This window comes from Staurois parvus, unplaced genomic scaffold (assembly GCF_062004578.1).
Source record: "Staurois parvus isolate SC_StPar_1 unplaced genomic scaffold, SC_StPar_1.0 ptg000025l, whole genome shotgun sequence".
Taxonomy (NCBI): domain Eukaryota; kingdom Metazoa; phylum Chordata; class Amphibia; order Anura; family Ranidae; genus Staurois; species Staurois parvus.
In genome coordinates this window covers 9,769,727-9,782,699 of record NW_028317821.1, presented here as the reverse complement: position 1 = coordinate 9,782,699, position 12,973 = coordinate 9,769,727, and the positions used below count along the sequence as shown (strand labels likewise).

Genomic DNA, 12,973 nt, shown 5'->3' with positions numbered 1-12,973 from the left:
TTTCAAAACTCCTCCCAAGAGCTAACCCACTGTTTTCACTGGGGCTGAGGGCTCTTAAAGAAGACCTTCACTTAAAAGTGAAAGGACTGCTAATCTGCCAAATTCTGCTAACATTTTTTTTGGGAGTGGGCAACTTTTTCTGACAGGTACCTGCACCCACTTCCACAATTCTCTCCTATGCAAGAATTACATAAGCTTTACATAACCCTTTTTCCGCCCCTGCTGGCAACCTCCTGGGACAAGTTATGTGTCCCAGGAGTCTGCAGGACCAATCTGACAGCACAGTATGAGCCCGTGCATGTGCAGTGAGAGGCCAGCTGTGAGAAAGAAGGGTGTCACAGACAGCTCCCACAGCCAAGATGGTGGTGTCGGAGATCTGACAACCAGAGGAAAAATGGCCTGGGTGAAGACATGGCTTAACCCCTGAACTGGCGAGAATCTGCTTCTTAAAATCCAGCAGCCACAGTATTTGTTGCTGTTGACTTTTAATTTTTTTAAAGACTGAAGAACCTCTTTAACTAGAGTACTGAGGCAGGGTGGCTGGCCCCTCCCATCAGCCATGATCTGCCTGCACTGAATGAGGAAGCACAGAGACCAAGTGATGACTTCACTGGATCTGAAACAAAGTATGTACTAAAAAGGCCTTTCCTAAAAGGCCTATTTAAAAAGATCATCAAAATAATTAAATTTTTGCCCCACTTTTGCTACTAAATTTAACCTATTTCCAGTTCATAGGAGTTTCAAGTGGAAAGCTGCAATGTGAAGTGCAAAAAAGGTTGGTAAAATCATCAATAAAGTTTGGCAAAAACAAGTCAGCTTTTTTTGAGAAGTGTACTTTCTTCAACAACTTCCATTAACAAATGGATTGAATGGTTTGGAAAGGTGTAAAATTTCTATAAACGTCTTGGCTAAAACAGGTGAACTCTATCCGTACAACAATTTCATTAGTGTGTTTCTTTAGGGACCTTTATACACTGGAGATGCAATCAGGTCCTCCTATCAGTTTTTCAGGTGGACCTGATTTCTGCACTCCGATGGACCAGCGGGTGTAAATACATTTGTGTCATTTTACACCCACCTACCTTTGGGTCAGATATTAGGACCTGCTAGGAGGCAGCTGGGTGTAAACGGACAGCGAAGTCCATTTACTCCTGGCTACACACAGAGCAGTACAGGGTCTGACTGTGTCTGCTTTGCAGAAACAAAGTGGACTTGGACCTGTCATCCGCCTGCTTTGCTCCAATCAGCAGGGAATCAGCTTAAAGATCCCCTGCTGATCAGAAATAAAGGCGCCCATGTGAAAGGGGCATAGAACTGCATGGAAATGCAAGGGACATAGTGGCTTCCAGGCAGAACCACAGTTTGCAGGGAGGGGTCGAGGAAATCCAATCCAACATAATGAAAAATGTGAGATGCGGAGTTTTCTACTAGCACTTTTAGCTCTGCAAGAGAGTGAAAATCAACTGCAATCGCAGAGTAATCTGTAAAAAAAAAAGATCCAGGATCTGGCTGTGCTGCCTGGTAGGACTGTCTAGATCACAAGACTAGCTGAACAAAACTACAAATCATGTGGCAGGTAAAAAGTTTACATATATGTATTTCAGCTCTGTATTTAGCTGTTTGCCTGGAATTCAGCTTTAAATACCAAAGTAGCCATAGGAATAACATGCAGTGAAACATATCACAGAAGTCAGCAGTTCATTGTATTCAGAAAAATGGCTGATAATAGTCCAAATAGTTAAAATTAATTACCGACAGTCTCTTACTCCACTCCCACGGCTGACTTTCAAGTAGCCTTCAGAACAGTTTACAGCAGAATTTAAGGCACATGACATACACTCTGTCTTTGTTGTAAGAAGGTTTTTTTCATCACACCTGTTTTTTACCTGAAATGAGAAAAAAGAAAAGCATTATGCATGCATACAGATTAATATTATTATTATAATACAGGATTTATATAGCGCCTTTGCTCAGCGCTTTACAAAATGAAGGTAGACATTACAGTTACAATACAATTTGGTACAAGAGGAAACAGGGCCTTACAATCTAGGAGATACAGAACACACTTTGTATTTATAATTAATGTATGCATGCATATTTATTATGCATATTTATAAAGGGAGAAGAAGCAAGTGTCAGAGAATTAGACATTCAGCAAACATTCTCTGCAGGTGAATCTTGCAGTTTCATGTGTTTAAATGGCAGTTCTTGATTCTCCACCAGAAAATGTTTGGCGAATGCTACATTCACTGCTTTATCAAAAGAACTTACAATGTTTACTCTAGCTTATAAAGTTGAGCTATAGATAATTGTCATGTCAGGAGATATTTACGTCATACTAGGAGATTTCTTAGAGATCGATGTTTCTTGTTTTAAAGACACCATTGTTTTTAAAGTTGAACTCCAGTTATGGATTTTACTATATAGTTACATTAGTTCAGGTTTGACCAATAAGTATTTACAGTATATGGCAAACCTGAGGGATGGCTGTGGAAGCAGAGAATCATTGTAGTAGTAGCAACTACTACAGTGATTGCTGTTGGCTTCTGGGTCCTGTGTCATGCTTGACCACCATTTAGAGGACACCTTGCATTTTTTTATCAATTAATGCAACTCATTTTCTGATTGGACAATTGAACAAGGTGTGACAGCACTACCTTGCTTGCTTGGCACGGGAGCCATTCAGAATATGCCATGCATTTTTCTCAATGAAATGGATGAGGTGGGGATGTGGGGTGGCGACATTACAACCTCCACCTCGTCCAATCACAGAATGCTGTGCATATATTTAGAAAAATGCAAGGTGTCTTGAGAATGGCACTGGCCCATAAAACAGTGGTGATCACTGTAGTAGCACTGACATGGTACAGACAAAGCCAATCATAGCCTATCTATACCATGTGATTAGCTGTGGCCTATAACAGCTAACAACAATAGTAAATACTGAATGAATCCATTTCATTCAGTAAAAATGGTTGCTTATACCAGTGAAATTCACTGGTATCAGCAATCATAGTATGTAAAAAAAAAATCCTGATCATTTCCTCAGAGTAGTACAGTGTTACTATAGTAACACTGTATTGCTCTGGTCAAAGTATGTTAAAAAAAAAATCTTAAAAAAAAAAATATAATGAAAAAGTAAAAAAAAAAATTTAAAACAAATTCTTAACATTTTCCCTGATCACCGCCACACCAGTTATATGATTACGCTGTACTGCATTAATGATGGTATGTAAAACAAAAATGGAAAAAAAAAATTGTGACCAAAAAAATACAAATATATTTTTTACAACCGGTATCCACCATACATACACAATCCAAGACGTGTCCAATCCTTGGGCGCCAAGATATCACTTTCTTACCAGAAAGTTCAAAATAAAAGTCCTTCACAGTGTCCAAACAGTGAGTATCCCCTATAACCTTATGTGGACTCTCCTTCTTTTTCAATATCATTCAGTGTGCAATTCTCAAAGGAGAGATGCCTGCCACTGCACCACCACCCGAAAAAAGAAAAAAAAAGTCTCCGCTCCCAGCCGTCTGACTGTTCCGCTGGCTTGACAGCTCTTAAATATGTAAGGGGCGGGGCCATCCAGGGACATCACGTGTGTGACCCCACCCCTTGCGGTGTCATCAACAAGGGCATGCTGGGTGAAAATGTCACAAGGAGGTGGGGCCACATGCGTGATGTCACTGGGTGGCCCTGCCACTTACATATTTGATAACTGTCAAGCCATCGGAGCATTCAGACGGCCAGCGTTGGGACGGACAACATTCTTTTATTTTTCTTCTTTTAATAAAGGACTTGTCAAAGACTGTCTCCTGTCTTTTTTCACAATACACTTTTTTTTGTGAATGGGTAGCGGTACCATGCACCCCATATTCATTCACATGGGGGGGCGGGATCTGGGGGCCCCTTTGCTAAAGGGGGCTTCCAGATTCCTATAAGCCCCCTGCCCGCAGATCCTCGCAACCAGAGGCCAGGGAACCCCCCCAAAGCACCCCCCCCATGTTGAGGATAAGTGGCCTGGTATGGTTCAGGAGGGGGGGCGTTCGCTCATCCCCCCCCTTTCCTGACCTGCTGGGCTGCATGCTCAGATAAGGGTTTGGTATAGATCTTGGGGGGGACTCCACGCCATTTTTTTTTAATTTTGCCATGAGGGTTCCCCTCAAAACCCATTCCAGACCCGAAGGGCTTGGTATGAATGGAGGAGGGACCCCACGATGTTGTTTTATTATTTTTTTTCTATTATTTTTAGTACCCTTTCTATGCAGCTGAGCTGCAATATGTAGGTGGGGTGTTGTGTGGGTGTGGCTGTGGCTTTAGTATAGGTGGAGACACATGGGCCCCATTATCTCTTATTGCCCAGGAGGCCCCATTAGTTGTCAGTCGCCCCTGATGTAACCTGAGGTCACAGTACTACGAAATCCTTGGAAGAAATGTTCAGTCAATGGAAATCAAATGTTAGAAGAATCCAATGATTATTTCATCCCACCACATCAATCCATAACCAGAAAATCAAATTAGGGGGGACTGATTCTTTTTTATATTCCAATATGTGGAGCAAAGATCTGCTCTCCTTCTTGTATTTTGAACATGCTCATTTGTTTCAGACACTTTGATGATACTCATTACTATTAAATACCAATACTAGTAAAGTGAAACTTCACTCTCTCAATCAACATTGATTATTTTTAATCCTTATGCTGTTTTTATTAGTATATAGGTAGAAAAGTATATCATATCTACTTGTTTTAAACCTTTTTTTTACATTTCTTTAGTTACTTCCTGGTTTCCATGCCTATGCAAATGATGTCATACATCCCAGGAGCCTTCAGGAGGGGAGAAAGGGTTCTCAGCTCAGCCAATGTCTGAGCTAAAGGCAGATGGGTTCCAGGAAGTAAATGTTACATGACCCATCTGCCCTTACTCAAGATGGCCACTACCAGAAATACAGGGGGTGTTTTTCAAAATTAATTCTCAGCAAAATAAAGCATGGAAACATAGATGGTTGGGTGAGTTTTCTTTGAATATTAACAATGAATTAAATAGCATTTTTGATTTGTGGAGCTCAGATGCAGTGCAGTTCAACTTCAAATACCATTTGTGCAAAAATGTGTATGTTTTATTATGCCTCGGTATTCAGTTTATAGGATAAGTGTATTCTTTTCTGCTCCCCCATTTCCCCTCTTCACTTGAGTACGTTGATTGTTAATCAACCCTGTAATGCTGTGTATTGACCTGCAGTCAATAGGTTGGGGAAGGCGAAAAAACCTACTAATGCACCAGGCACACTTTAGTGCTTTGTGGTGCCATTTATTCTCAATAGCACCTCAACCTATCAAATCAAAACATCTCCAACACACGTGTTGCAGCACACCACTGCATCATAAAAATAGGTGCATGTCTGTTTTTAGGATCATTGTGGTTCATTGACAGTCTGTTTCAATGAATGGGTTTCCTTATTGCAATGCAAGTAATCATATGAGCATGTGTTTTCATGCCAAAATGAGCCACCTCTCTGTGATTGGACATTTATTAGACTAAAACTGATTACCAAAAAATTGATACTGAAAGAGGATACTGTGTTTTTTATATTAAATCTGTATTTTATTTTTACTTTACAGATGCTTAAAGAAGAATTCCAGGCATGGTATATTTGTACATAGTTACATTGGTCCATCTTGGCCCAATGTTATTCTGTATATGACATATCTGGCCAATGCCCCTGGAAGCTGGAAATCACTGAGATATGCACCACTACTAAAGTGATCTCCAATCGCTTCTGGGTTCCATGCTAGGCAGCCAGCTTGATGCATTGTGAGCACAGGAGGTCACTTAGCATCATTTAGAGACTTCTTAGCATTGTCTGAATGAATGCAAAGCATTCTCTGATTGAACAAGGTGGAGAGGTGGGGTGGTGATGCCATGCTATCCATTTGATCTAATCAGAGAATGCATTGCAATCAGATAATTCAAAGCATACTCTGAATGAAGTGTGCTGAGTGGCTGACCTCCTGTATACACAATACAACAGGCAAGCCACTCAGCACAGGGCCGGAAGCAGGTGGAGATCACTAGCTAGCATTATCTACTTCAGTGATTTCCAGCTTCCAGTGGCATTGGCTACATATGGTATATACACAGTCATTGGCTCAAGCTGAACCAATGTGACTATAAAAATGTGCCATGCCTGGAATTCTTCTTAACAGATATTCACTGTTGCTAAATCTGAAGATGCAACACTACCATAGGAAGATGGTACCATATGGACTAATAGCACAGCCTTCAGTGTACAGAAATGTACTATACATAACACATAAAAGAAATGTATGTTCTACAGTTATGGAGATATTAATTTAAAGTTGTTTCCATAAAACATATATATATTGTTTCTATTAATTAAACTGTATTGTTTGCTGTGGATGATTAACATTTCAATAGGGTTGTCCAGCTGGCTGCAGCATCACATTGAAATCCAACTAAAACAATACCAATAAGGGCATCAAGGTTGAAATAAAAACTTGGGCAATTGCCAAAAGGACTCAACAGAATTAATGTTGGGTCTGGTGTTTTGGGGACCCCAAAAACTGACTGTAGAACCCACTCTGAGATCCATAGCCACAAATTGTGCAACTTTGTGATAATCTCCATGACGCAGCATATTAAGTATATTATATTTACATCTGTTTTAAAATAAATTCTTCAGTTTTATTTCATGCTTAGAATAGTAACGTACAGTATGTGATTGAATTATTTGGGCATCAAATATATTTTACAATCATGAACTACACAATACTACTCCAGGAATACAGAATATATTCAGTAATAAAATCTGTAAAACAATGCACAATACCCTAGCTATGAATCTAGTGTAAGTAATAAGAAATTGAAGGGCTACTGGATGCCATAGCCAATGCTACAAGTGTGATGATTTACTGTTAATAACATTTATAGATTCATTTTCTTTTTAAATACAGGGACACAAACATACTAAAGAACAGCAAAAATTGTTGCATTGTGCAAGAATTTTTGGTGTTTATATAAGGACATATTATATTTTATATTGTGAGTGCAGCTGTGGTGAATTGTTTGTTCATTTAGTACTTCTTGTGCACTTAGCACAGTTCACAAAGAATTATTGGTTTTGATACTGAAGAACAGAATTGAACATGGTGAGCTGTTTTGGAGGCAGGGACTGATGTGAACATTTTAATGTTTTCTGTAAGGCCTCATGTACATGGGCAGAAAAAAACTCCGTCTAAGCATTTTTCATATTTTTTTCCCTGAAAGCAGCTCTGTTTTAACCAATATGTCCATGCACATTGTACAGATTATATTCGTATTTTAGAGCAGCATTAAGGGGCAAAAAAAAAAATCCAAACCTGCGTTTGAAGAGGAGCTTACTGGCATAAATGTACACACATATATGTGTGAACATGTAAATTAATTACAGTGTCTAGAAATAAATTAATATTCTGCCCAGTGAAATGAGTTTGCATACGCTTCTAAATGCCATGTGTCTGCAAATGTGTAATTACGCACCAAAATGAGCATATTTTACGTTTGACTTTTCTGCCAGATCCTGGTAGAAAGATCTAGTGTACATAGGAGTATTTTAATATGCCGGTGTGCATGAAGCCTAAAGCACTGCATAAAAAAAAGTCAGCACTATAATGATGAGTAAAAGAAACAGAATATGAGTACAATGGCGCTTCAGGGTTGTCATTTTAAAATGTAGAAGCAAGGTCAATGCAAAGTACTATAGCAGCTTGAATAGAAAAACGTTTGAAAAGCCTGCATAGGATGTTTTCACATAAAGGAAATATAACATCACGATTTCCATATTCTGATGACCTTTCTAGTGTATGACCTATTACTGCTTTATTCCAGCCATCTCTACATTCTGATAGATTGTATTAAAATGTTTTGAGGAATAAATGATCAAATAAGTAATATAAAATATATGCCTACTTGCATACAAAAGGCAGGGGGGATGTGCATAATGCAATAACCAAATTTCAGAAGACTGAAGTCAGAATACTGAAAGTTTAGGTATGGGTTACTGTACTTTCTTGCACAGTAACATTGGTAAATGCCAAAGGTTGCCATATATCATAAGCTTCAGAGTGATAACATAGTACAGGGTTTTTCTATAGACAGTAAAACATTTATTATAATAGTCTAAAGGAAACCCGTCATGAGAAAAATATGGGCCTGACTTTTAAAATAGGCTAGTTGCCTGGCCATTAATCTAACCATTTTGCAATACTTTTTGAGTCACTGAAAAAAGTATTTAAATTAGAAGAAGCAGATTTTAATCTGCATGCTTTGTATGGTTCAATGGCGTAAAGCACTGAAGCAAGACAGTTAGCATGTCAAACCTATAGCATTAATGGTTTTTGAATGTACTTACCTGGGACATGTATGTAGATTAGAAGAAGCAAGAACTGATCTGCATGCTTTTCCAGGCTCAAAGTACTCAAGCAAAAGAGTTATCAATGCAGCCACGTGGCTAGCATTTTTAGAAGAAAATCTCAACAATCCTACCTCCATGTCCTAAGACAAGATTCTTTTAAAGGAAACATGCAATAAGAGTAACATAAAGGCTGCCATTGCTACATTCTCCTGAAAATGATAGTGGCCTGGTTGGCATGCCGGACCCCTTGTTTCATTATTTTTGGCCACAGACCTGAAACAAGTATGTCAATAAGGACTTACAACTTTTCTCCAGCTCAGTGGCTAAAAGTAATAAAGTCAGTAACTAAACATAATAGCAAGTCAACTAGAATTTACAAAACCAGAAATGGAAGAGTGGAGCTCATATTTCTCTCTATTTATTCAGATGGGCACTGGAAACAGGTGAAGATGTGCCACATACAGGGGCGGACTGACAACTCATGGGAACCCCGGGCAATAGGGGATCATGGGGCCCCTGTGTCCTTGTCCAAACTCAAAAAAGCCTATGAAAAAGGTACCAGGGGCATCTCATGGAGCCCCCTACAGACTCCAGGCCCTCAGGCAGTGCCCGAGTTTCCAAATGGTCAGTCCGCCCCTGGCCACATATGTATGATTTCTTTTCCCAGGAAGTGGATAGAAAGAACCAGTACACAGGTTCTGCCAGCTGTATGCATTTTAAATATATGCTTCATAGAACACATACATTCATTGAGATGCTTAGCTCCCTACAATTTGTTTGGATGCTAGGGGCCTGATTTGGTTCATACTTTTGCATCTGCAATTTCATGCATTTTTAATTAATTACTGATGCACTTTTCATGCTATTGGTAGGGTACATGGCTCCTGTCTAAATTGGCCCTAGTATGTGTATGTATGAATGAAAGTTAGGGACCTTAGATTGTACGCCCCTTGTGGGTTAGGGACTGATGTGAATGTACAATATATATGTAAAGTGCTGCATAAATTGACGGTGCTATAAAAGTACCTAAAATAAAATAAATAAATAATAAAATAATAATTTTCTTTCTTTTTTTTTCAATGCATTTTTCTTGCACTCCCTTTGAAGTCTAGGGGGGAAAATGCACCAAAAGAAGAACATGCATATTTCTCCACATTTCATGAAAGTATGTTGCGTAGGCATGAATAGGCCCCATAGACAAAAATGGGATTTCTCTTGTGCATTTTCATGCACAACCAAAGTTCTACAGATGGCATGGGTTTGAACAAGGACTAATTAAGTGTGAAGTAATAACATAAACATTCAATCATGTGTAAAAGAATATTCTTCTCTTGTTTGTAATTAAACTTCATTAGTAACATGGGTCACTTTACATTTTAGTAAATCAGTTTCAAATTGTTGGGGAGCACCTGGCTTGTGTCAGGTGCAATCTATGTTAGTTTTCATATGTATATAGAACCTATAACACAGTTCTATAACCAATCATCTACATCAACAGCCAACATCAGATAATGTCTTCAGAAAGCTCGCTGAAACAAAAGAGTGATATCTGGTTGATTGGTACTAATTGATTTCTTATTTTACTATACCTTATCAAACATAAATGTACTGTCATTTTTGGGTAGAATGTATCAATAAAAATATACTGGCTATAAAGATACTATTATCAAACAAGGCATCATGCTAGAGAATAATTTCATCAATAGATATAGCTATGCGAACAAGTCACTTCCAATAACAATAGTATTTCAAATCCACACACAAGAGGTGGTAACAAAGGTTAGCAGTACAACAAGAAAACATATGTTGCAATGTCTCCCTTTATATTGTAAAGCGCTTAGCAAACTGTTGGCGTTATATAAATCCTGTATAATAATAATAATAATATGACTTAAGTTTGCATCTGAGCTGCTTTGCTATAAGTTAATGTGATAACAAAGGTTAGCAGTATAACAAGAAAACATAAATTGCAATATGACTTAAGTTAGCTTCTGAGCTGCTTTGCTATAAGTTAATGTGAATGTAATAGCAACTTAAGCAGCTCAGTACAACGCAGAAACAAAGTGACTTCTTGAGCAATTGAAAGTAAAGCAAGTCAAAGCAACTCAGATGCACTTGGAAACATACATTTGACTTTGCTTCCGAGTCTGATGCTTATGTACATGAGCCTATAGTAACATCGATTACAAGCTGATCAGCAGTCACAAACAGCATCAACGACCTGAACAACAGCCTAAGGCATAAATCACAGTAGTACAGAGTTCAGAGTAACTACAGAAAAATACTAAGTATGGTGAAGATCACCATCCGCAAAAGCACATTATACGGAACAAACAATCTCTTACCTCTTTTGTTATGGAGTCTGCCGATATAGGGATATGACAAACAAGAGACAGGAGAACAATAAGAGGAATAGACATGCTTTTCTTCATCATCCAAATCATTGTAAATTGGGCATAATGTGAAAAAAATAATTAAAAAGACAGTTCCTGTTCTGCGACCTTGCACTGCACCTCAATGAGTTTGTTGTGGCTTTAAATCATTTTCCCAAGATCCAGGCCCACCTCTCTTTCCTGTACAGGGTTAAACAACTGAGCATGTGATATCTGCCAATCACAGGAAAACATGCAATTTTTCACTATTTGACTTTAAAGAGGGATGTTTCGATACAAGCTCAATAGCAGGATATCCTAAATGAGCCATGTGGTTCTAAGACAGAGAAGCTGCTGACAGTGAATCTAGTTTGTCATTTGATATACTTGACTATTGTATCTGAATATACGAACTTCAGCTTTTCAGGAGGCATTTTTTAACCTCCCTAGCGGTATGATTATTTCCGATTTTTGGTGCTGAAAGCGGTACCATTATTTTGCATGGAAATATGTAGTTTTTTTTATTGTAGGCTGTAATTTTTAGGAATAACTCACTGAAATCTGTCCGAACAAGAGTCTATTAAACATCCCGGGTATGATAAAATTTGAAACACGAAATCATAAATTATAATTTAATAAATAATCATAAAAAATAATAATAATACATTTAATTCAATAATATAATCAAACCAAAAACACTGAAATTTGAACTAGAGCGCCAAGTTTGCACATAGCTGAGCAAAGTCGCAAAATCGTTTTCAGTGTCTGATGACGAATTTCCCCACGAATCATTATCACTCAATTCTGCAAGTGGTTCTGATTTACTATCACTGTTCTCTAGCTGGTCTAAAACCACTTTTGACCTAAAGGGACGCTTTTTGGGCGCCATGGACTTTTCTCCGTTTCTAGGCAGAAAGAACAGACAAAATGCAGGCAGGGCACAGGACAAGCACTAGGGACAAAATGTATGTGAAATGGGTTGAAACAGCAATGTTTTACTATGGAAAATTTGTTTGGAAAAAAATGACATTTTTTAAAGTTTTCAAATTTCCCGCCGCCAGCGGCGCCCGTACGTCCCGACGTCACAGGGACCGGAACACAGAAGCCGGATGCCGGCATCGGCCGGAGGAGATGGCCAGGGACGCTGCAGGGGACACATCGTGGGAGCGAAGGACAAGGTAAGCTCTGCAGGGAATCCCTATGCAGCGCCGCATGGTGAGCCCGAGTGTAGCTCGGGGTTACCGCTTTTGGTACTGACATTTTACCCCGAGCTACACTTGGGAATACCGCTAGGGAGGTTAAGAATAAAGTAGATTCAAACTCCAAATGGATGACTTATTCATTAAAGTGCATGTCAAGCCAAAAACCTTTTTTTTATAGTTTTGGATAGAGTGGGCAAGGATTAGAACTCATGTCAGGTTTGTACTGCTATCAGGGGCTCAGTTAGATTTTCCCTCACTTCCTGACAAAGCTTTCAGACAGGAAGTAAGAGAAAATTTGCAATAGGGACAAAGACAGAAATAAAAATCTAAAAGCAGACTGTATAAACTTTAGATTTAATTTTATTCAAAATTTTGTATAATAAAAATCCAACCCATTTCAAAGCTTCAGTGGGGTTTCTCTTCATCAGGGCTTGGTACTGTTCAAAGAACAGTAGGTGGTGGTTGAAATAGACAGTTCATGCAGGAAACACACAAACATTTAATGACTGAGTGGATTTTGCATGGAGGTGTGGTCAAAAACTTTACCAACTGATTTCAGAAACTTGTTGGAAGCTATGCAGAATGCTTAAAACAAGTAATTTCAGTTAATAGGAGGCCTTTTGAGGCCTTACTGTACTTACTTTGTCCACAGTACGCTATAGTGTACAAACAGTACATCTACTGTCATTTTCCTTGACTAAAATAATTGAAAAGGAAATTTAGTTGTGTTTTTATTAAAGTATATCACCTTTATCTGTAGGCACTGTTTAAATGAAGATCTAAAGTTTGCCTGTTTGAATATTTTTAAAAAGTCAGCAATTTCTATAGGGTGTACTTACGTTTTCACATGACTGTATATGCATTTTAATATGCAAAAATGATACAAATGCATACATTTTGAAATGTACAACTGGGAACCTTACTTCCACAGATTTCCCATATACTTTGGAGGTCATCGAATGCACGGCTCTTAAGCAGTTGG

General features: G+C 38.5%; 1 protein-coding gene across 1 annotated transcript in view; it reads right to left on the bottom strand.

The window, feature by feature from the left end:
* The window catches only part of STAB2 (stabilin 2), a 197,896-nt gene extending 186,967 nt beyond the window's left edge, over nt 1-10,929 (bottom strand). Inside the window, exons 1-2 of the mRNA XM_089651824.1 lie at nt 10,763-10,929; nt 1,753-1,886 (exon numbers count right to left, since the gene is read on the bottom strand). Coding sequence (XP_089507950.1) covers nt 1,753-1,886; nt 10,763-10,861 — 233 coding nt within the window. The 5' untranslated portion in view covers nt 10,862-10,929. The remainder of the gene's footprint in view (nt 1-1,752; nt 1,887-10,762) is intronic.
* Nucleotides 10,930-12,973: the final 2,044 nt, after the last annotated feature.